Genomic DNA, 25,560 nt, shown 5'->3' with positions numbered 1-25,560 from the left:
CCCTGTCTTGTTCCTGATCTCAACAGGAATTCCTTCAGTCTCTCCCCATTGAGTATAATTTGGGCTTTAGGAGCTTTATATATAGCCTCTATTAAGTTGAGATATAAACCATCCATGCCTATTCTCTCCAATATTTTGATCATGAAGTGATGTTGTATTTTGTCAAAGGCCTTTTCTGTATCTATTGAAATGATCATGTGGTTTTTGTGTTTAAGCTTATTTATGTGGTGTATTACATTGACAGATGTTGAACCATTCTTGCGTTCCTGGTATGAAGTTTACTTGATCCAGGTGGATAATGCTTTTGATGTGTTGTTGAATTTGGTTTGTGAGGATTTTGTTCAGGATCTTTGTGTCTAAGTATGTCAGGAAATAGGCCTATAGTTTTCTTTTCTTGTGGCATCTCTGCCTGGTTCTTGTATTAGGACAATAGTAGCTTCATGGAGTTGGGGAGCTTTCCCTGTTCTCCAATTGTGTGGCACAGTTTGAAAAAAATTGGTTTCAGTTCTTCCATGAAGGTTTGATAGAATTCAGCTGAGAAGCCTGGACTCTTGGGGGAGGTTTTTGATTACCTTTTCAATCTCGATATCTTCATTTTGGGGTTCTGATCCCATTGTCTCTTCTATGTTTTGATTAGAGACATCCATTGTGGGACTGGGCAATCTTACTGGATTTACTTGCATTTGATTTTTCATGTTATCCCTTTTGTGCTGTGGTCTGCCCATCACAGTGTAGGAGTCACTTCATTTAGGAGGAAGCTATAGTATACCCTTGAAGCGTCTTCAGTGATTATTCCCTGTTATGTTTGCTTTCACCAAGCTTCTGATGGCAGTAGGGCCTGCCTGCTCAGAAGGAAGGAGCCCTTGAGGCTCAGCTGGGGGCCCCACCACCTGATGAAGGGGTTTGTTGTTTGGTGATTAGGGACTGCATGGCCAGGTGGTGCGAGGGGACAGGAGGTAGGGGGAATGGGACAAAGCAGACTGGTGTTGCAGCTGGGCTGTGGAGCTGAGGAGGATGGGAATGAGTGGCGATTCTGCAATGATGAAGGGTGAAGGGATGGGACAATGGGTACTTTGAGGCCCTGCAGCCTGGGGTGGATGGGACTGATGGGTCCTGTGACAGGGCAGGACAGGGATGTGGGACTGCTGTGGGTCAGGTGACATGCAGGGGAGGGGGTGGAGGGCCCCTGTGGTGGGAGAGCCTAGGGAGTGGGGAACCCTAGTTTGCTGGCCTGGGCCCATGCACAGAGGGGCAGTGGCATGTGGAGGTCCCTAGTGGCAGCAAGGGGAGCACTAGCCTGATGACCTGGGTCCACATAGGGAAGTGCGGGGGTGGCAGTGAGTGGGAAGGTGGTTGCGCACAGAGGTCCCCTGGGGAAACGCCAGCCTGCTGGCCTGGGTCCACACACGGAGGTGGGGGGTAGCAGAGTTCTCCCGTGGAGCTCTGCAGTGGTGGGCACCCTGGGGGCATGCTAGCCTGCTGGTGCATTGTGGGGGCAGCACAGCGCTTGCTCGTGATCATGAAGGTGCGGTGGAGCTCCGCGGGCCTGCAGTTACTGCAGGAGGAACATGGGGCTGGACTCAGGCTAGGATGGCTGTTTGAGAGGACTGGGGGACTGGTGCGCTACCCAAGTGTGGGAACCCCCGGATTCCCTGCTTTGCTCCTCCACGACCTCTACTGGAGGTCTATTAAGGTCTGCTCACCCCTTGAAGACCCAATGAACCCTAAATGTCTTGCCTTTCCTTCCCCAGGAGGTGCTGAATGGTTAGGTGGATGCCATCTTGTCCAGAAGTCCAAAAGATATATATCCATTTTATTATCCATGAAGTAAAACATCTTTCAATCTAAATTACAATTCATGATATACAAACCACTAAGCCAAACTCTAAAAAGACAAATTTGTATTTCAAGTGTTCAGTAAGGAGACATCAAAAAATATATAATGAAGGCATTTTTTCTTCTAACCTAAATTTAAACTTGGTATGTTATTTTATAATACTAAAGTTATGGCTTTTCTGAGTTAATGCTTTTTAAGATAATGAGTAAAAATACAATTAATTTAAGAGAACAGGAAATAAACACTTTCACCTGCTTGTTTTTAGCTCATTATCACCTTTATCATTAGGATGGCAATACCATAGAGATCACTGTTTGGGGACAAAGGATAGATATAATGTAAATATTTTCCATAATCTTGAGAAGTTTTTTAGTATTAAATAACCAAAAACTCAATTAAAAATACACATATACATCTTATAAAAAAAATACACTTCAACCAAAATTGGGTAGAATACTGGGTTGTTACTGCAGTAGTGAGCTGATACTATGAAGAGGTCTTGATTCCTTTATCTGGGTAATCTTCCATATCAGAGAAGAACATTAACTCTGGAGAAGAAAATGAACACATCATACTTACAATGTTTTCCCCATTCTTCCAACAGTTTTTTACAGGGCTAGAGAGATGGCTTAGCGGTTAAGCGCTTGCCTGTGAAGCCTAAGGACCCCGGTTCGAGGCTCGGTTCCCCAGGTCCCACGTTAGCCAGATGCACAAGGGGGCGCACGCGTCTGGAGTTCGTTTGCAGAGGCTGGAGGCCCTGGCGCGCCCATTCTCTCTCTCTCCCTCTATCTGTCTTTCTCTCTGTGTCTGTCGCTCTCAAATAAATAAATAAATAAAAAGTTTAGGAAAAAAAATGTTGGGATGTTAAAGAGGAAGAGCTCAAAAACTAACATTAGGTGTCCCATCTCAACACTACAACAACCCAGTCAGTTAGATAGTCTCATTTTATATTTACTTTTAAAATTCCCATCAAGATAAAATGATATAGGACTTACAGGGCCATAAAAAAGAACAAGTTTCTGGAAGCCTTACTATGTAATGCACACTTTGTGATTCAGACTGAATACTATGCAAGCTAGCTAAATGCACCATGTACTGTGATCAGTAGACATTTTGATAATGAAACTATTACTTAGCATGGATATGTAATTTATCAAAAAATGCCAAGAAAAGCTGTGTGTGGTGGCTCATGCCTTTAATTCCACAACTTGGGAAGCTGGGCTAGAGCAAGACCCTACCTTAAAAAACAAAAGCAAAACAAGATGCCCAGAAATATAGAAAGATAAAACCCTGAGAATCTGGTAAGTCCTTTGAGTTATTAGATTAAAAAATCAAAAGCAACCAAAAATTATACCAAATAGGGGGAAAAAAAAAGACAGCAAAATATATAAGACCTAAGACTTACATTTTTTTTTTCCTAATTATTTGTTTGAGAGAAAGAGGCAAATAGAGAGAGAATGGGTATGCCAGGGCTTCAACTGCTGCAAATGAATTCCAGATGCATATGCCCTCTTGTGCATCTGGCCTATGTAGGTACTAGGGAATCAATCCTGGGTCCTTTGGCTTTGCAGGCAAGTGCCTTAACTGCTAAGCCATCTCTTCAACCCAAAGCCTAAGATTTTTTAAACTAAGTATATTAAAATGAGTAAACTGGCAGTTTACTTTGTGGAGCAAAATAGGAATTCCAATGTATAAAAGCACACTCATGAGTAAATATATACAAGGAAATTGTATTCTGGCTTGGTCTGGTTTGGTTGAGACATGGTCGTCCTATAGCTCAGGCTGAACTTGATCTCTCTAGGTAACCCAGGGTGCCCTATCCTTCTGCCTCTATCTTTATTTACAGACATGTGCCATCACATTCAGCTACTTTGGTTTTTTTTCTTTTCTTTTTTATTTGATAAAGAGAAAGAGAGAGGGAGAGAATGGGTATGCCAGGGCCTCCAGCCACTTCAAACAAACTCCAGGTGCATGTGTCCCTTGTGCATCTGGCTTATGGAGAATCGAACCAGGATCCTTTGGCTTTGTAAACAAACACCTTAACTGCTAAGCCATCTCTCCAGCCATGGTTTTTATATAAATGCAAATGTTGGGAAACTGTCCACTCTAAGACTTCTGAGATGGGTAAAGTTGTGATTTCTTTCTTTTTGTGTGTGTGTGTGTGTGCATTTTATTTTTATTTATTTATTTGAGAGAGACAGAGAGGCAGATAGACACAGAGAGAGGATGGGTGTGCCAGGGCTTCCAGCCACTGCAAACAAACTCCAGACAAATATGCCACCTTGTGCATCTGGTTTACATGGGTCCTTGGGAATCAAACCTGGGTCCTTTGGCTTTGCTGGCAAGTGCCTTAACTGTTAAGCCATCTCTCCAGCCCTGTTGCAATTTCTTGATCAAAACAAAAACAAAGTAACCAAAGTCTAGAAAGCATTCACTTGATTCAAAGACGAAACTGTGGAAGCCTAGTCATGGAAGTACAATGTACAGTACAAATCCTAAGCAGCTCCTAAAGTTCGTGCTAGTGAGTAAGCAGTGTGCTAATATGATTCCTTTTCTTCCAGCATTTCAAAGAGCCTTACTCTAGAGATTAGTGAATTCCACTGAGAACTGGGCACAGCAAACATAAAAGAACTAAGCACTCTATTAGGTAAGAAAGGGTTAAGAATTTGTGCCAAGAAGGGGAGGTAAGAGTTCATTTGAAGGGCTAGAGAGATGGCTCAGTGGTTAAAGGCACTTGCTTGCAAAGCCTGATGGCCTGGGTTTGATTTCCCATTTAAAGGCAGATGCACAAAGTGGCACATGTGTCTGGAGTTTGTTTGCAGTAGCAAGAGGCCCTGGGGCACCCATTCTCATTCTTTCTCCTTGTAAATAAATAAAAATATTTCTTTTAAAAACTAATTCATATTTAAAAAAATAATATGTCTGACACAGGGTAGACAATGAAGCATGATCTATTTAAATTAAGGAGACTAGACTCATGAAAGCAAATAGTTTTATCAGTTCTCGGAAGGGTTCCAAAGGAAGATACACCTTCTGAAAGTATGTACACAAGGGCCACAGGAGCCCCACCTTAAGCATTTCCAGACTCCAGCTTTCTAGGCCTTTCTTGCTTCTCCCATCACTTCATTATACATTATTTTCTCTGTTCTACCCTTTTGTGTATGTATGTTTGTAGGATATGTGGTATGGTGTGTGTGTGTGTGTGTGCGCGCGCGCGCGCGTGTGTGCACACACGGACGGGCATGCCCCATATGCCCATGTGTAGAGACCAGAGGAAAACATCAGTTATCTTCCTATAGCATGCTTCCTTGATACAGAATCTCTCATTGAACTCTGTTGCCATTTTTGGTCAAACTGGCTGACATGTGAGCCCCAGCAATTCTGCAGTCTCCACTCCTTACAGGACTAAGGTTATAGGCATGCATGGCTATCCCCATCTGTTTACATGTGTACTTGGGATTCAATTTCAGGATGGTCTCAGTACTTCATGCTTACACAGCAAGTACTCTTACCTGCTGAGATATTTCTCCTGTCCCTCATTTTATTTTAAATATCTTTGTTACTAGAATATTATCAGAAGACTAAAAAGACATTACAGAAGATTTCAGGATATTTTTATATTCCTTATTCTTTTAATACCTTCACTAAGATCCACACTTGGCCTGTAGGACAAAAACAACCAGGACAATCCAACCAGAAGGGCCACCACAAGATTCACCACGATCCATGGCTGGAGAATCTGTTCCTCACTTCCTGCTGTCCTAGAGATAAAGAGATACCCATGAGAACTGTCTGCATTGTTGCTCATATGCCCAAATGTAGCTATCTTCATGAAGTTAAAAAAATAGTCCTCTCATATAGAAATAACAAAGTAAAATTTCCCTTAAAATACAACATATAACCAAGGTGTTCAAGACTATTTGAAATTTAAACAGAACATATATATATATTAGTGTTCAAAAAATTCTAAGTTTCTTCCAACTACCATGGCAATACTCTTCAATTAAGTATCTTACTTTTCTCTCTTAATACCATTCCCCCATCTACTCTCTCAAAAACAGACTCCAAGTTTTAAACTGAAATGTCGGCCATCCTGTCAGCTTCATGCTATTCTGCTCTTCCCAGCCCTGCTTACTGTTCGGTGCTATCTGAGCAACCTCCCCGAGCACCGCTCCAAGGCATTAGATTCTCTTGGGATAAAGACATAGAGCTCCACAATCCATTTGTGACAATTTAAAGATTTAAAACATAGTTTGGAGGCTGGAGAGATGGCTTTGTGATTAAGGTGCTTGCCTGTGAAGCCTAAGGACCCTTGTTCAACTCTCCAGATCCCACGTTAGCCAGATGTACAAAGGGGAGGCAAGGCAAAGTCACACATGCACACTAAGTGGCACAAATGTCCAGAGTTTGATTGCAGAGGCTAAGGCCCTGGCGTGCCAATTCTCTGTCTTTCTCTAAAATTAAAAAAACAAAATTAAGTTCTGTCTGAGCGTGGTGGTACATGCTTTTAATCCCAACATTGGGGAGGCAGAGATAGGAGAATCACCTTGAGTTCAAGGCCAGCCTGAGAATTCAGGTCAGCCAAGGCTAGAGCAAGACCTTACCTTGAACCCCCCCCAAAAAAAGGTATTTCAATAATAATAATAATAATAATAATAATAATAATAATACAAGGATAAGCAGGGCATGGTGGCTCATGCCTGTAACCCCAGCACTTTAGAGGGACAACAGAAGGATCAGGAGTTAAAGACAGCCTCAGCTAGATAATGAGTTCAAGACCAACCTGATTACATGAGCCCCTATATCAAGACAAAAAAAAATAAAACAAATAAAAACTGCAGGCATATATAACAGCAGTCACATATATATATATATTAAAAGAGAGAGAGAAGATTAACCAAAAAAATTTCCTTCCCATAGTATATTACAATTTTTTAAAAATTTATTAGAGAACGACAGACAGAGAAAAAGGCAGATAGATAGAGAATGGGCATGCCAGGGCCTCCAGCCACTGCAAAGAAACTCCAGACACGTGCACCCCTTTTGCATCTGATTAATGTGGGTCCTAGGGAATTGAGCCTCGAACTGGGGTCCTTAGGCCTGACAGGCAAGCGCTTAAGCGCCAAGCCATCTCTCCTGCCCGTATATACAATTTTGATAAGTATTTTCTTCCCAGTTTTGTAAGCAAAAATACATACTTTAGTAGTGCAAAAGGAGAAGCACATTATCCCCACTGTTGCAAATGTTAGTGTGAATTCTTACCAGAGGCTACCATTGATAGAAGGTGTGTAAAGGTGGATTCTGTCACTTGTCATTTGCTGACTCAGAGATAGTAGCAGAGCAGTAAAGTATACTAAGAAGAAAAAAAAATTACTATTAATTCTACTTATTTATTTCAAGGTATGGTCTCACTCTAGCCCAAGATGACCTGGAATTTACTCTATGGTCCCAGGCTGGCCTCGAACCCACAGTGACCCTCCTATCTCTGCTTCCTGAGTGTTGGGATTAAATGTATACACCACCATGCCCAGCTAAATTACTAATATTTTTTAATCTTGTTTAAAAATAATGTAGATTTTGGTAAATGATGAGACAAAAGAAATTCACTTGATTATTTTCAATAGATAACCTTGTATTATTTGGGAGGAACACAGGTTACAGAGTATTTTATAGGATTTTTACTATTTTATTACTATAGCTGACAAGAATCTAAAATAAAATATCTTTTATGCAATTAAATGACTTGCTTAAGATCCCAGAAATACCTTTATAAGTATCCTCATTACTGGGTTGTCATGATTGCTCAGTGGTTAAAGGTACTTACTTCCAAAGCCTGCCAGCTTGGGTTTTATTCCCCAGTACCCACATAAAGCCAGATGCACAAAGCAGTGCATGCATCTGGAGCTGATTTGCAGTGGCAAGAGACCCTAGTGTACCCAATTGCCTCTCTCTCTTTTCCCACAAATAAATAAATAAAAATATTTTTTAAAAGAAGGTGAAACACAGACACCTCAAAGTTATCTTATAACCTACACACATGCATTCTCCCCACAATAACATAAAACTAAAACCATATTCTAGTAACTTAGAACAAAATGTGTTTTAAATTACCAGAAATTTATAAAATAGTACTTGACTGAAATGAACCCAGTACTTCATGTACAAATTAAACTACCACTTTTGGTTTTTCATGGTAGGGTGTCACTCTGTTGCACAGGCTGACTTGGAATTCACTATTTAATCGCAGGGTGGCCTTGAACTCACAGCAATCCTTTTACCTCTGCCTCCTGAGTGCTGGGATTGTGTGTACATCCAGCTCCAAATTAAACTTTTAAAAGTGATTTAGGGGCTGGAGAGATGGTTAGCAGGTGAATGTCTGTTCTAATCTACATTCTCTCTCTCTGCCTCTTTTACCCTTTCTCTGTCTCTCAAAAAATAAAAATAAAAATAAAAATAAATTACAAAAGTTACTTGGATGAACTTCTAAGGAAAAAATAGCCCTAAGCCAGGAATGGCAGCACGTGCTGTAATCCAAGCACTTTTTGAAGTGGAGGTAGGAGGATCAGGAGTTTAAAGTCATCCTCAGCTACATAGCAAATTCAAAGCCAACATGTGTTACATAAGAAGCTGTCTCATAATACCCCCCAAATCTATTAAAATTATGTCTAAAACAATGTGTTTAATCACAAATTCACTAAACATCTATAGGTAATGATTTATAAGAAGCAATAATATAAAAGTTAAAAAATAAAAATGTATTTTTCCTGATAGAAAATTATAGTTTCCTTGGGAGGTTGGAGGTTCTAGCAGGAAACACAGCTCATAGTTCCTTGACTGACAGCCATTGGGAAATTGCTTATACTCCAGTAAACAACCCCCAGCTATGCTCATATAAGGAACCCTAATTTAAGTCAGTGGGTCCCAATTTTTAAAATGGAAAGAAAAATGGGTTTATATTTAGCAGGAGTGGGAGGGTAATGGGGGGTGAATATGATCAAAACACATTATATACATGTATAAAATTATGAAACAATAAAATAAAAAATGTAAAAGAAATTACAGTGTCCTCAGCCAACACAGAGTAACCAAGTTAAACCACTACTTACAGAAAGAAGCTAAAGCTGTCGGATCCAGTGCCAAAAAATTTCGGATTGCTACCGATGTTTTAGCAAAGTCAACCCTAGAATTAAACATAAAAGCTTTCCATCCCAGTAAACAAAACTGTACTTTCCTCACTGAATCATTTTACTTCTCTAGTCTACTGGTATCACTCATATTGTCCACTGGCTTTAAGTAGATGAAGTTTAAATTTACAAGTTATAAAGGCTACATAAGAGCTGGGTAGGGTGATTCACACTTTCAATCCCACCACTCAGGATGTTGAGATAGGAGGATCACCATAAGTTTGAAGCCAGCCTAGGCTACAAAGTAAGTTCCAGAGATCAGCTTGGGCTATAGGGAGACCCTACCTCAAAAATATATATATAAAAACTAGAAGACTATTTTAGGCAACATTCCTTTAGTATGAAGACATCTTAAAGAAACAAATTAATTTCAACCTGTAAAATTCATTAGCTCCTTCCTTCTTCTATTAGCTATATCATTAGACTACCAATAAGTATGTTTTACTAATGGATTGAATTATAGTCCCAAAAATATATAGTGAATGCCTAACACCTGGAACTTAGGAACATGATCTTATTTAGAAATAGGATTATTATTACAGATATAATAAAGTTAAGATAAAATCACTCTAAAGGCTGGTTTAAAAAATGTTAAAGCAATATTACTACAGTACTATATTCTGAAAACTGTTGCAGCCAGTGACACATTTTTCCTCACCATTTCTTCCTGAAGAAGACAGAAGGATCTGCAGTCACAAGTCTTACCTGTCAAAAGCTGAAACTGTACTCAGGGCCAAAAGTAAATAGAGAAGACTCTGGAATGGATATGCTAAGGTCTTGTACTGTTGCAGAAGGTTGGAGAGGTTAGACAGCCGATCTCCCGCTAGAACATATATCACAACAATATTCCATACAGCACAGCCAGCCAAGAAGCCATGAGAAAACAGACCAATCATCCTGCATGGAGAAGGGTTTAATTATACAGGAATCATTCAAATAAAAGGTTAAGTATTTAAAAAAATATTTTCCTTACTTACTTGCATGCACAGAGACACAATGAGAGAAAGAATGAGCACACCAGGGCCTCCAGCTACTACAAATGAACTCCAGATACATGTGCTACTTTGTGCATCTGGATTTATGTGGATACTAGGGAATTAAACCCTGATTATTAGGTTTTGCAGGCAAAAGCCCTAATTGCTGAGCCATCTCTATAGTCCCTAAAGTCTCTTCATATATAAAAACATATCATGAAAAGAAAAAACAAGTGTACATTTGATTTTTGCAGTACTGGGTAGGAACCCAGTCTCCTGTATGCTAGGCTAGGCAAGTACAGAGAGGGAGAGATAAGGTAAGAGAGAGAATGGACACACAAGGGTCTCTAGCCACTGCAAAAGAACTCCAGATGTGTGCGCCCCCTTGTGCATCTGGCTTAAGTGTGTCCCGGGGAGTTAAACCTGGGTCCTTTGGCTTTATAGGCAAGCACCTTAACCGCTAAGATATCTCGTCAGCCCCCAACAGGTTTTGCAAACAGTGCCTTTAACCCATGAGCAATCTCTCAGGCCTTAATAAAGGGTTTTTTTATTTTTTTAAATTTTTATTTATTTATTTTATTTGAGAGCGACAGACACAGAGAGAAAGACAGATAGAGGGAGAGAGAGAGAATGGGCGCGCCAGGGCTTCCAGCCTCTGCAAACGAACTCCAGACGCGTGCGCCCCCTTGTGCATCTGGCTAACGTGGGACCTGGGGAACCGAGCCTCGAACCGGGGTCCTTAGGCTTCACAGGCAAGCGCTTAACCGCTAAGCCATCTCTCCAGCCCCCTTAATAAAGGTTTTTGATTTAATAAAGAATTAATTCTAGCTGGGTGTGGTGGTGCACACCTTTAATCCCAGCACTTGGGAGGCAGAGGTAGGAGGATCATTCTGAGTTCAAGGTTACCCTGAGACTACATTGTGAATTCCAGGCCAGCCTGGACTAGACTGAGACCCTACCTTGAAAACACAAAACAAACAAACAAACAAAAAAGAATTAATCCTATCTTTAAAATATTTTTATTTATTTATTTGAGAGAGAGAAGAGAGGAAGAGGCTGAGTCCTTAGGCTTCCCAGGCAAGTGCCTTAACCACTAAGTCATCTCTCCAGCCCAAAAGTTTTTAATTTTAACTTATTATTCTTTTTATTGAGTGAAGTACAGAGCCAAGAAAAGGCACCCACGTGGCTACAGATTCCACATTAAGGCTGGAAAAATTGTGGAAAGAAAAGAGAGAAAAGAAAGTTGAAGGAGCTCCTGCCATGTGGGGATAAAGAACCCATTTGGAGAGAAAGGGCCTGAGTTGGCCCAGCCGAGGGAAAACTCTCACCCACAGCTGGCAATTCCCAAGTGGTCCTCAGAGTTTTTGATTTTAATTAAAAAGAACAAAGAATCCTAAAAAGAAAGCAGGAAGGAAGGGATGAGGAGAGAGGGAGGGAGGGAAGGAAAGAGGAAAGGAGAGGGGAAGGAAAGAGGAAAGGAGAGGGGAAGGAAAGAGGAAAGGAGAGGGGAAGGAAAGAGGAAAGGAGAGGGGAAGGAAAGAGGAAAGGAGAGGGGAAGGAAAGAGGAAAGGAGAGGGGAAGGAAAGAGGAAAGGAGAGGGGAAGGGAAGGGAAGGGAAGGGAAGGGAAGGGAAGGGAAGGGAAGGGAAGGGAAGGGAAGGGGAGGAAAGAAGGAAGGAAGGAAGGCAGCAGGCAAGCTGGCCGGCCAAACAAAAGTGACCACCTGAAAGCTCGGTGTACTGAAAGTGCCACATCTCGGGTGGTCCAGGATGGCTTTAAGTCCATTGACACATCTATGTTTTCTGTGGTCTTTATCAACTCTGAACGATCAGCAGCCTGGAATCGTCCTAAGAATATATAACACATAAGACACAATGATCAATAACTAGGAAGAAAGACACCATGATCCTACCTTTAAGAAGCTTCAAGCCAGGTCTGGTGGCACATGGTTAATCCCATCACTTGGGAGGTAGAGGCACAGTATCTCTGTTCAAGAATTGTCTCAGCTACATAGTAAGTTCATGGACTAAATGAAATCCTGTCTCAAAAAAAAAAAAAAACCTAAACTAAGTTTGAAATTTTTCTATCTAAAAACTCTTCAGTTAGTAACTTTTTAAAAAAGAATCTCTTTGGCTACTTATACATACTATTTCTTCATCCTCAGAAAAAACCAAAAAACCCGTCAATCCACTTTCTTCTCAATCCAAACTGATGTTAAAGTAATAGTTTTGGGGGCTGGAGAGATGGCTTAGCGGTTAAGCGCTTGCCTGTGAAGCCTAAGGACCCCGGTTCGAGGCTCGGTTCCCCAGGTCCCACGTTAGCCAGATGCACAAGGGGGCGCACGCGCCTGGAGTTCATTTGCAGAGGCTGGAAGCCCTGGCGCGCCCATTCTCTCTCTCTCCTTCTACCTGTCTTTCTCTCTGTGTCTGTCGCTCTCAAATAAATAAATAAATAAAAATTTTTTTAAAAAAAGTAATAGTTTTGGGAGTCAACCGTATTTAATGAAATATAATAGTGAACTTTCAATTGAGAATAAAATCTAAAAATGTTAAGATGATAGTCAGAATAGTGTTCTGTATCAGCAGATAAGAAAATGGGTTCGATCATAAACTTCCCATGAGATTTAAATGAAAATCATCAGCACTGTTAGCTGGGCATGGTGGTGCACGCCTTTAATCCCAGCACTCGGGAGGCAGAGGTAGGAGGATTGCCATGAGTTCAAGGCCACCCTGAGATGACAGTTAATTCCAGGTCAGCCTGGACCAGAGTGAGAACCTACCTCGAAAGAAAAAAAAAAAAAATCAGCACTGTGACATTATGTGAGCAGAATTTACACTTTCACTGTTGACTTGGAAGCCCCTTCTTGTATACACAACAATCCACCAATACCCTTCAGGAAGTGGAAGGCTCCACTTCAATTCCCTCTTCCACCCCAGCTCTCAGATGCTTTAGAAAACATAAGAATAGCTTGTCCTCAGGAAAAACATTTTCTAAACAGCCAATAATCAATGGTACTTTATGTGGTCAGTTACTCAGTTAAGAGACATTTCTGTGCCAAAGGAAGGAGGAATAAAAATAACTGAGTGATACTGCTTGAAAATAGACTGGAGTAAATTAAACAGCCAGTTGACCACCAGTGGGGACACTTGTGGGAAACGTGGGGACAAGTCCCAGCTACACACCAACTATGAGATGCAGACAAGTCATCAATCTCCAGAACACAGGTTTCTTAGTGGCTAAGAATTTCAACATCTTTAGACAGGATCTTATAGAATTAGGATTTGAAAATAATTTATATAAAATCAAAATTTCAAATTTTAAGGACTAGCCTTTGTTTCAGAAGAGTTCTTTATTTTAGTTTTCAAAATTTATTTATTTGAGAGAGTGAGAGAGAGAGAAAGAGAGAGAATGGGTGCGCCAGGGCCTCCAGCCCCAGCAAACTAACTCTAGACACATGAGTCACTTTATGCACCTGGCTTAGTGTTTCCTGGGGAATTGGACAAGGTCCTTTGGCTTTGCAGGCAAACACCTTAACTGCTAAGCCATCTCTCCATCCCAGTTTCAGAAGAGTTCTTTAAGTAGCACATCCACGGTAACAGGTTATGGTTGTGACCATGGTTTGGGTACATTTTTCTTAAGCAAATTTCGGACTGAATCACTATACTGACACGCTAACCCCCAATATGACGGTATCTGAAGACAGTATCATTGGACAATCTTAGATTAACATGAGGTTACAAGGGTAGGGCTCCCATGCATTATAGGGTTAAGGTTCTTTTCAGAAATGAAGACTTCTGAGCTGTACTGGCCATGTGAAGACATGGTGAGAAGATAGCCACATACACTCCAGCACAGGGCCATCACCTTCCTGAACTGAACCAGCCAGCACCTTCTCTTAGGCTTGCCTGCTGCCAAGAACTATGAGGAATAATGACCATGGTTTGAGTATCCAGTTGATTGTATTTTGTTTTAACATCCTGAACTAAAATAAACTGCAAGCCTGGTCAAGTTACTGATGTACATGCTATATATAAAATTATAACGATTTTCTCAAAAAATATATGCAGCATTTTTTTGTGGTGCTAGGATGTCTTTATAGGCAAACACCTTAACCACTAAGCCATCCCTCCAGCCCTCTTCCTCCCATTCTTATTAGTCTTTTACCGACACCAGAATTCACTGCTTTTCACAAGCCTGGGTGATTTTCCAGTCTCTGCTTCCCTTTGCAGGACTGGGTTTACAGGCCCAGCTGTTTCTGTGGGATCTGAAGATTCATACTAGGCTGGTTCCAGGCTCCTCCTAGTCCCTCATGATTGTGCAAGAAGCACACATAACCAGTGAGCCATCTCCCCTACTTCCAGTTTTCATCTTCACTACTAATAGTGTAATGACTAACTTTTGTATAAATTCTTGTTCATATTTTTATTATTTCCTTAATTCAGACTGTTAGAACTATAGGGTCAAAAGATATCCTTGTATAATTTTTAAAAAGATCACGTTCCAAAACCAAAAATTACTTACGGCTTTTTTCCACAAATATTTTGCCTACAGGCTGGCTAACTCCGGTGGGTGCAGTGAATCTAGAGTGTTGCTCTAGGGTACTTTGTTCATCAGTAATTATGTCTTCATCTTCTACTCCAAGCTCATTGGCATATTGTAATTCTGCTGGCTGGGTTTTCCTGCAACCAGGAGAATGTTAAAAAATAAATAAATAAGTTGATAATTCTTGAAGTTTTATAGACCCATGTAAGGAACTATCCATGAATATAATGGAAAGGGCCCTGAACTTGGAGTGAAAGAAAACAGTTGTTACTCAAATAGATCTGCTACTAACTGTTTTACGTGCAAGTTGCCCAAATTTCTGTGGACCTCAGTTTTCCCAAGTGAAAATTACAGTGACTAAACTACATTTCTCTAAGCTTAAAACAATAATGCTATATAACTTTCAGGTATTTTTTTTTAAAGCACACCATCCTATTTTTATCTTTTACTTAATTTTCTATGCTAAAATATAAGACTTATTGCTGAAATATTTACTAGTTCTGTTAACATAAGGAACTATATCACAGTAGCTTATCATCTCTTTAATTATTAATATCCTTAATAGTTTACTTTTGCTACTTATACAAATCTTCTCTATGTTATTCTTTTTTAGATATGACTCCTTAGGTTACATACAACATTTTTTTTTCCTTAGAGATTCAAGCTTTTCATATGGATCATTACAATTTAACTTCTACTTTGTAATACTATTTATCCTAGAGCTATACCGATGCAGTACTTAGTAAGACCTAATAAGAAGCTACCATTTTGGTGTTTGAAATAAACACCAGAGTACCCTGGAAAATATATTAAAGGGCACATAAATTATTACTTTGCTTTCCTTCGAGGCTTTTTAATAACTGCCTCCTCAGCTGGCTCCACATCAATACCATTTTCATTCCGTAATAAAGATGGACTAGATGTCTTCTTTTCAGTGAAGGAAGTCTCCAACTCTGAAAACAAAATAAATTATGTTTTCAAGTGAGTATAAGGTAAAAAATAAAAATAATGTACAAGACTTGTATAAAACAAGAGATCTTTAAGAACTTAAATTGGGCTATATTTTTCCCACTATCTTATAAATTTTAATTTTAAAAAGTTTTATACCCCTCTACTCTCAATTTGAACTTCAGTGCCAAATAACATGGGGAAAAATTAAATCTATCACCAGGGTTAGAGTACCTCCAGGTTTGGTGATTTGCTGACAGGATTCGGAACTTGTTATGTAAATTATTACAGCAAAAGAAAAGATAAGATAAGGACAATCTGGGTAAAGCCAAGTACAAGAACCCAATAGTCCTTCATCAGTAGAGCTGAATCAGGCACCCTCATTCTTACATCAACAAGTTCTGAGAACACGTGGGATGTATTCTCTGCAGGAAAACTCATCAGTGACTCAGTATGCAACCACTGATTTTCAGTGGTTAAAGGCATTCATTTTTATTTAGGTGGGGGGGGGGGCCGGGGAGAATGGGCATGCCAAGGCCTTCAGCCATTGCAAACAAACTCCAGATGCATGTTCCACCTTGTACATCTGGCTGACATGGGTCCTGGAGAATCGAACCTGGGTCCTTTGGCTTTGCAAGCAAGCACCTTAACCACTAAGCCATCTTTCCAGTCCCAGTATGCAAGGCTTTTATTGAGTCAATCACATGGTCTTAACATGTACCAACACTCTATATTCCCTGTAGGAAGGCAAGTGTTTGGATGCACCCTTACAATTTAGGTGGACTGGTCAAAAAGATTTTAGAAAAAAGATGATGACTTAGGCTAGGGAGATAGCTTAGCAGTTAAGGTACTTGTCAAGCCTAAGGACCCAGGTTCGGTTCCGGAGTACCCACATAAAACCAGATGCACAAGGTGGTGCATGTGTCTGAAGTTTGTCTGTAGTAGCTAGAGACCCTGGTGTACCCATTCTCTCTATATATCTACCTCTCTCTCTCAAATAAATGTATAAGTAAATAAAATATTTTTTTTTAAAGAAAGATGATTGAAGAGCTAAGGAAATGGCTCAATGGTTAAAAAGTGCCTGTTTTAAAGAAAGCTTGCCAACCTGAGTTCAATTCCCCTGTACCCACATAGAGCCAGATGCAAAGTGGCACATGTTTGTGATACCAACGTGCTTACAACTAGGCTAGCTAAGGGTGGAAAGGGAGTGGGATGGTGAGAAGGAATTAGGATCATAGTACATTGTCTATATGTAAGCAAGTTGTCAATAAAAGTTCCAAAGTTGAAATACAGACATTTTAAAAAAGAAGCTAAAAGGCTAGCTAGACTGACATTTGTTTACAGAAGCAAAAGACCCTGTCTCCAAAGAAGGTGGAAGAACAGCACAGACACCTCGAGGTTGTCCTCTGACCTCCATGTGTGCCGCGACACACATGCACCCCCCAACACACAATTAAAAACCAGAAAGCTATGCCGGATGTAGTGGCGCACGCCTTTAATACCAGGACTCGAGAGACAGAGGTAGGAGGATTGCCATGAGTTCAAGGTCACCCTGAGACTACATAGTTAATTCCAGGTCAGCCTGGGCCAGAGTGAGACCCTACCTCGAAAAAAAAAAAAAAAGAAGAAGAAAGAAAGCTAGGACTGAAGAGATGGCTTAGCAGTTAAGGCGCTTGCCTATGAAGCCTAGGGACCCAGGTTTGATTCTCCAGGTCCCATGTAAGCCAGGTGCACGTGGTGGCGCATGCATCTGGAGTTCGTTTGTAGTGGCTAGAGGCCCTGGTGCGTCCATTCTCACTTTCTCGCCCTTTCTCTGTCTCAAATAAATAAATAAATAAAAATAGAATCTTTTGAGAAAGCAAGCAAGCAAGCTAGTTGGGCATGGTGGCACACACCTTTAATCCCAGCACTTGGGAGGCAGAGGTAGGAGGATTGCGTGAGTTCGAGGCCAGCCCGAGACTCCATAGTGAATTCCAGGTCAGTCTGGGCTTGAGTGAGGCCCCACCTCAAAAAACAAAACAAACGAAACAAAAAGCTAGCTTGCGCACTAGCACTCATCACTCCCTGCTCCCTCACTGTGGAGTGAGTGTGACCAGCTGCCTCAAGCTCCTGCTGCCGCTGTTCCCCACCATGGTTGACTACAACCTCAAATGGAAGGCAACATAAAACTCCCTTCAGCTGCTTCTTGAAGTTAGGCATTTGGTCACAGCAGTGAGAAAGCTGATATGGGCTGTATCAGTTTGTACTCCTATTCATGAAGAAGTACACCTATTCTCATGAACACTATACTTTTTTGTTGCTGTTTTATTCATTTACTTGTATGAGTGGGTGTCTATGAGAGAGAGATATTGAGATTGAGAATGAAGAGACAGGACCTCTTATCTCTAAGCAAATGAACACTAAATGCCTTGTGCTAGTTTTTGCAAGCAAGTGCCTTTAACCACTGAGCAATTTTCCCAGCTCCTGTTATTTTGCTATTTTTTAAAATTTGTTTTGGTTTATTTTTATTTATTTATTTGAGAGTGACAGAGAAAGAGGCAGAGAGAGAGAGAATGGGCGCACCAGGACTTCCAACCACTGTAGACGAATTCCAGATGCATGCGCCCCCTTTTGCATCTGGCTAACATGGGTCCTGGGGTATCGAGCCTCGAACCAGGGTCCTTAGGCTTCACAGGCAAGCACTTAACCACTAAGCCATCTCTCCAGCGCCCCCCCCCTTTTTTTTTTTGAGACAGGGTCTTGCTTTGTAGCTCAGGAGGGCCTGGAACTATGTAGCCCAGGCTGGCCTCTACCTTGCATCTTCATGTCTCAGCCTTGTGAGTGCTGGAATTACAGGTATGTGTCACTATGGCCAGCTCAATACTGGGTTTCTAATTTAATAAAAAAAGTTTGTGAATTTGATAGAATTGAGCCTCAGTGTTGGCTTTTACCTTTTCTGGCACATGTATGCATGTGTGTATATGTAAGTTCATATATGTCCAGGTACACTTTGTTGGCTGCTGGATGTGTATACAGGTGCTAGAAGTGTATGAAGGCCAGATGACAATGTTAGATGTAATTCCTCAGGAATGTCATCTATCTTTTAGATACCTTTTGTCCTGGAACTTTCCAAGTACACTTGACTAGCTGATCAGTGAGCCCTAGGGATCTGCCTGTTTCTGCCTTCAGAATACCGGGGGGTGCTGAGATCACAAGCACACACCACAATGCCCAGCATTTGTACATCACTTTGGGCAGCTGAACTCGGGTCCTCATGTTTGTTTTACCAACTGGGCAATTCCCCAGCCCTATATCATTGCTAGTATAGAATTCATCCTTTCCCCACTGGTCTCCATTTCATTTACTAACTTCTTACACGCACTGAGATCTGAGCTTCCCTTCTCTTTACTCCACACACATGACAAGAGGCCTGTAGTATTCTTTTTTATTCGGGGGGGAGGGAGGTTTTGGAGGTAGGGTCTCACTCTGGCCCAGGCTGACCTGGAATACACTATGTAGTCTCAGGGTGGCCTCGAACTCATGGCAATCCTCCCACCTCTGTCTCCCGAGTGCTGTGTAGTATTCTTGATTGGAACCATTGGAGTTAGAAGGGGTTCATATTTTGATGAACAAAGCAAGAAACCACCTAAGGAAAGCGGATTGGAGAAAAACTGAGAGCAGACAGGGTTTTATTCTAGCCCAATATCACAGTTGCGATGACAACCTAACCTTAGTTCTACACCTACCAGGAGGTGGCCTGGTCTTCCTCTGTCTCCTTTGGGCAGGAGCCTCTGGATGCTCCTTGAGTTCTGTAGTTGGTGGGGCGCTGCTCTCAGAAGGCTTGTCCACAACAGGCTCGGCAAGGCCTTCCAAGGAAGCACTAGCTACAGGAAACCAGGAGAAAAACAGAGGTAACTTGAACAGAGCCAGTTTTCCAAAGGCAGGGAAAGGGTAACTAGGGTGTGTTTTACATAATGCCTCATCTTTAAGACTTGTGCCTCAGCACTGGTTTCATCCTCCTCACCTGTAACTTTGGGCTTTAGGCACAGAATAGAAAGAAATGTGGGGCTAAGAAAGCTGAGGTTGAAAGGGGGAGGCCAGAAAAAAGAGCAATAAAAGGGAAGTAGGGGAAACTGCTTCAGAACATTCAGAAGTTTCAAAAAGTGTCAAATTATGATCAAAATACATTAGATTCATGTGTAAAAATTATCAATAGATAATTTAAAAAGATATTTTAAAGGTGCCCAAAAAATTGTAAACATGGGTCTAGGGAGATGGTTTAATGGATAAGAGTGTTTGCAGTGCAAGCCTGAGTACCTGAATTTGATCCCCAGCACCCACAGAGGGCCTGGGCATGGCCACACATGCCCCCAAGCCTAGCCCCAGGGGTTGAGAAAGGAGAACTGCTGGTGCTTGCAGGTCAGCCAGTCTGGCTGAGAAAACAGTAGCTCCTGGTTCAGAGAGAGACTCTGTCCCTGTTTTCTGAAGGACACAGAAGAGCAACAGAGGAGGATGTCTAACACTCTACTCTGGCTCCTCATGTGTGCAGAGGGGGCATGTGCGCAGGGCATGCACATCTGCACACCTGTGCAACACTACACATACACTCACCATACACATTACTTGTGATCTCTCCCAACAAAAAGGAACTTCTTACCTGGCGTGTTTTTTGTTCTGGACTTCTTCTTTTTAGGACGACTAAGTGGAATATCATCTATAAAACAGGAAGAACATCAACTGAAAAGGCTGCCTGAAATGCAGTACAGAGAATAGCCACAGGAGAACCATGGGCAGGAAGACATTTCTTCCTCTTCCCTGGATTCAGCCAACTTTCCCGTATGAAGGGAAGAAACTGACAAGGTCAAAGGGAACCCACAGTGTTGTACTAGCATTGCACGGCCTACTCAGCAATATTCACAACTGGGACATAGAGAATAGGTTCAACAAATGTCCATCTAATCCCCTACCATTCCCAGCCCCTTGCAATTAGGTGTGTTAAATGACTAGTTCGGGCCAGTAGGCTTTGTGAAGTGATCTGTGACTGCCTATGCCACCCTGAAGGTTCCTGATCTCGTCCTCAAAAACTAAGCAGGGTGGGGCCTGCTAATACTTGTATAATGTGATCTATGCCATCTAGGAATACTAAAAAAGAGCCAGTTGCTGTGTCAACTGAAGAAGCCTCATGGTAAGGAGGTAGAACCACAAGACAAAAGTAGCCTTGATCTCATATCATTAACACAGACACGGTGAAAGGCAATTGCCCTGTACTGTTGCCATGGTGGACTTTGCAACCAACCTAATATTATTTCTAAAAATCCTATATGATGTTAAGTCACTGAGATTTTTTATTTTTTGGTTTCCTGAGGGAAGATCTCACTCTAGCTCAGGCTGACCTTGTAATTCACTATGTAGTCTCAGGGTGGCCTCGAACTCATGGCGATCCTCCTACCTCTGCCTCCTAAGCGCTGAGATTAAAGGCGTGGGCCCCCCATGCCCAGCAAAGTCACTGAGAGTTTTGGAGTGGTTAGTGTAACACAACCTTGGCTACCCTGAGTAGGAGAAAAGAAAGGCACAGTCTCTACTAGAGAGGTTATAAACTAGTAAAATGTCAAGTTCTAGGGACTCCATTCAGAGAGGAACTGCTGTCATTAGTACAACAATCTAGAGTGACAGATCATCCGTCATTTAAAAAATGGCAGTCACAGGAAACTGCTCACAAATACTGTAGCATTTCATAAACTATACACTCAGATTCAAATCTGAGAGGAATAAACTGAGGAAATTGAACCAACAGATTTTTGTTTTTGAGGCAAAGTCTGTGTTACCCTGGTCAGCCTTGAACTCCTGGGCTCAAGCAGTTCTCCTACCTCAGCCTTTGAACTAGCTGGGACCATTGATATGTGTGCTGTACCAGCTTTCACACTTTATTTTTGATCTTGACACAGGGTCTCACGGAATAGTGCAGACTAGCCTCAAACTCACAATATCTCTGCCTCAGCCTCCCCACTGATATGATTACAGGCTTGTGTCATTATGCCCACCCCTATCTTTAAGCCTACTTTTGAGCACTAGTCACCCCATTTGGAAATTTTTACATTAACAGTAAGATAACTCACCCTGAATAGCACTTCATGTGGCCCCCAGCCAAATTTGATCCGCAGGACAAAGACAAAAAGGGAAACTCTTAATTAGAAATCTATTTTATTATCTGACTGAAAATTGACTTAAATCATTACAAATTTAAAAAACTAGCTTTCACACATTGTCAACTAGCTTATATGCAAGCTTATTATTTGTAAGCAGTAAGCTGTTTCAAAGCACTGCTAATAAAATCACCCAAATATTTTTTCTGAATCTACAAATATGTATTCTCTACTGTCTATTAATAAGGTGGATTAAGCAGGTTAAGAACTCTTGTCAGTGATTATAATCAGCTTAAACTTCCAGACAACTATTCCAGCAAACACAAGAGGATCGGAATTCAAATAAGATACTAGAACATTCAGAATGAAGCTATCATTCTGTTAAGGTGGCATTCAGGCTTTTAAATAGAGCATTTACTTTAACTGTTATTGTCATGATTCAATGATTTATTTTGTCTTTAAAGGTTTATAAAGCCTTTTCCTAAACTTTTTTAGGAAGCTATTTCCAAAGCAGCCCATGTGCGTGTGTGCAAGTGCACACACACAAATAAAAATTAAAATAATTTCTTCTAACACTAGTCAGTTTTTCCATTTCACTTATGTTCCATTTTTAAAGGTCAGTAATGAAATTACTATAAATTATTTTTTACCTTGGTACAGGTGGAAGGGCTCGTGGAGGACGCTGAGAGGAAAGGGGAAAATGACTTGTAAGAAGAAAAAGTCAGAGCATCTCACCTTTATGCATCTCAAGTACCATAAAACTATGACTTTGAAAACATGTTGTTAAGTTGTGGAAGATATAAAATATAATCAGATGATTGCCATCTAATTTTCCACGGAAATCTGGGAGTACCTGGTGTAAATCAGATGAGTGAGTTTGAATTTGTGCTGCCCTTTCTACATTTCACCTAAAATTCTTTCCTTCTCACATTTCTTTCTATGTACAGACCAGGCACTGTTGCAAACATTAGGAATAAGAACAAAACAAAGACCACCATTTTTAAAATTTTAATATTTTAAACTACCACTTACATACTAGTGGTTATATTATAAATATATGATAAAGAATGAGGAGGGCACTTTACTTAGGGAAAGTCTGAGATATGTGAGTTGAGAGCTGAGTGAGAAAGGAGCCAACCTTTGAGGAAATGAGGAGGAAATGCTGAGGCCTTCAGGGAAGAAGGGGTTAGAGGGCTAAAATCAAAAGGGCAGCAAAGCTGCAGCACAGTTAGCAAGCACAGTTAGGTGACGCCAGAGTAACTAGGGCCCTGCATACCGAAGAGGTATGGATTCTGTTTTATTAAATGGGAAAACAATGAATGTTTTATGCCACATAATGGCATGCTTTTGTAAAAAGGTCATTCTAGGGCTGGAGAGTTGGCTCAGTGGTTAAGTGTACTTGCGTGCAAAGCTTGAAGGCCCAGGTTCGATTCCCCAGTAGCCATGTAAAGGCAGATGCACAAAGTGGCCCATGCATCTGGAGTTCTTCCTTTCCAATGGCAAGAGGCCCTGCTGCACCCATTCATTCTCCCCCCCCCTCTCTAACTCAAATAAATAAAGATATTTTTAAAGGTCATTCCAAATACAAATGGAAAATATAATTTAGAGGAGAAAGGCTGGAGAGAGGGACTTACATACGTTGTTCTGCATGAATAAGAGAAGCCTTGTGAAAGTTTAGAGCATCACAGTGAAGTCACATCCTGAGATTTTTCAAAATTGAATACTAATGTCTAAAAATATCAATTTACTATCTCAAGAATCTCATGCTGTTTGCAGAAGACAATGATTGAAAGGCTATGTTTTGTATTTATACACACTCTTGTTTCAGTTAGCAATCCATTCATTTAAACAGATTCATGCGAATGCTACAAGATTCGGGACAGATAGCATGTCTTAATACTATCTAGTAGTCAACATTACACCTGGAAAAGAACAATGGTCTTAGGAAAGCGCTGTGGTTCAAAAGATGCAGCCGGTTCTAAGGACATTTCAAAAATCCCGCAAAACAAACAAACAAAAACCCCCCACGTTTTTCACCCATCCAGAAATCCCACCCTTAAGCTGCTCGTTAAACGTAGGAAGAAGGCTCAAAGGAAGACAAAAAATCCTAACAGCTCAAAGGTAACCGAGGCTCGCTTACCACCTGCTTCCTTCCCATCGCGTTTCAAGCCGGCGGCCGGCGCTCCCCTCCCCTCCCCGCCCCGCCCCGCCCCACCGGCCGCGCGCAGGCGCAGTGCGTCATCGGGCTACGTCACCGGCCTCTCCGCGGGCCCCGCCCGAGGCCAGGCTTGACCTCCTCAAGGCCTGAGGGGAAAGACCCTCGGGAACCGAGCCGGCGTGCCCAGGAGCAGTGTCGGGTGTGGGGTCGCCACCATGGTCTCCCCCCAATGGTGTGCTAAGCCTTAGCCGCGATGGACGTGCGGGGACGGTGGGAGGAAAAAAAAAAGATACCTCAAAACTCTCGCCGGGGAAAAAGACTTGTTCCCACGCTCGTCAGAACCCGGGGCCCACCGGAAGCACCCGAGCCCCGCCGGAAGCACCCGAGCCCGCGGGGCGCAGGGAGGCGTCGTCATGGCAACGCGGCCCGTGCCGTGGAGGTTCGGCTTGGCGCCGCCGCGGGCTTCAGTCCCCGCGAAGGTTTTTGTGCACCCCGCGGCCCGGGCTGTCCCTCCCCCTTCCACTGATTCCCCCCCTCCCCCAGCACGGTGGCGCCGGCCCGGCTCGGCCCAGGGAGGGCAGCTACGTGGGAGGCCCGCCGCCCCTCGCCCCCGCTCCGCTCACCCGGCGGGCCTCCTCCAGCCCAGGCCCCGAGTCGGCTCTCATGGTGTCTGCGCAACCGTCGCGGGCCCGAGCCTGGCTCCCCGCGACGCCGGGCCTCCTCCGGGAGCTGCGGGACGGACGGACGGAGGGAGGGAGGGAGGCGGGGGCTTCGCGCAGCCCGGGGAGGCCCCGCCCGCCTGGGATGCCCGCCGCCGCGTGCCCCGTGGCAGCTGGGTTAGGGAGGGGCGACGGTGTGTCCTGATCCGATTCTCTGTCACAGGCCTGGGTGTTCCCGCACCCCTCTCATCTGGTAATTGTAAATCAAGCCTGGGGGAACTTCTCCATAAAGAACCACAACCTCGGTCAGCAAATCCGAGCTCACCTGTCATTAAAAACGACTTGACAGCCGTGCGTGCTGTCGCACGCCTTTAAACCCAGCACTGGCAAGGCAGAGGTGGGAGGATCACCATGAGTTAGGGGCCACCATGAGATTACATAGTGAATCCCAGCTCAGCCTGGGCTACAGCGCGAAAGAAAGAATGACAGGACTTCTTGCCACTGCAAAAGAATTCCAGAGGCCTGTGCTACTTTACGCATCTGGCTTTACCTGGGTATTGGGGAATCAACCCCAGGCCTTGCAAGCAAGTGCCTTTACCACTGAGCCACTTCTCCATCCCCCGAAAAACTATTTTTAAATCGTGAATAACACTTTGTAGTTAAGAAAGGTGAGTGGGATGGAGGAAAGGTGTGGATATGGTCAGAGGATGATGCAGATGCAAGGGAGCGACTGGAAGTCTCAGATCTAGGGAGATTAAGACTGGAATAGCGTCTTTATCTAGTTGTTTGCTCACATACAGGTCTCTTTGGCACGCATATGTTGTGGCTTTTAAGGAAAATTAGTGATTATTACATCTGATCAAAAAAAAATTTGCTTGTGGTCTTATTTATAAATGACAGTGCCATAGGATTCCGTGGTAGATGTGAAATATATTAACTATTTTTGCTGAGTTGTGCCGTCCTACTGGCTCAGGTGTCCCTTCTTGGGCTTTGTCAAAGGTGAGGGATATCCAAGCTGCGACACCTTCTCTTTGCCACTGGCTGTATGTCAGTAAGACCAATACACTGGCAAGGAGGAGAAGAACAGATGCAAGTGACTCCTTCCCAAAGCTGAAAGATAGGAGCCATCTTCTGAGA

General features: G+C 42.4%; 1 protein-coding gene across 3 annotated transcripts; it reads right to left on the bottom strand.

Annotated features, from left to right (window-relative positions):
* Positions 1–1,792: 1,792 nt before the first annotated feature.
* Tmem237 (transmembrane protein 237) lies at positions 1,793–24,517 on the bottom strand. Of its 3 annotated transcripts, none has more exons than XM_045148523.1 (13): positions 24,388–24,517; positions 22,257–22,288; positions 21,580–21,590; positions 20,121–20,177; positions 19,210–19,347; positions 15,369–15,489; positions 14,516–14,673; positions 11,718–11,841; positions 9,727–9,918; positions 8,944–9,017; positions 7,100–7,190; positions 5,477–5,598; positions 1,793–2,385 (listed from the first exon to the last, which is right to left on the bottom strand). In XM_045148523.1, exons 1-13 carry the CDS (start codon positions 24,427–24,429, stop codon positions 2,324–2,326), a joined length of 1,224 nt encoding a protein of 407 aa, XP_045004458.1. In that variant the 5' UTR covers positions 24,430–24,517; the 3' UTR covers positions 1,793–2,323. The 3 variants fall into 3 exon arrangements, 2 of the variants coding, with proteins under 2 accessions (XP_045004458.1, XP_045004459.1); XM_045148524.1 differs by lacking the exon at positions 24,388–24,517 and adding an exon at positions 23,747–23,803; XR_006636874.1 differs by having other exon boundaries at positions 2,354–2,385; positions 5,477–5,593.
* Positions 24,518–25,560: the final 1,043 nt, after the last annotated feature.

The sequence above is a fragment of the Jaculus jaculus genome, chromosome 4 (assembly GCF_020740685.1).
Source record: "Jaculus jaculus isolate mJacJac1 chromosome 4, mJacJac1.mat.Y.cur, whole genome shotgun sequence".
Lineage (NCBI taxonomy): Eukaryota > Metazoa > Chordata > Mammalia > Rodentia > Dipodidae > Jaculus > Jaculus jaculus.
This window is presented reverse-complemented; position numbering and strand designations above follow the sequence as displayed.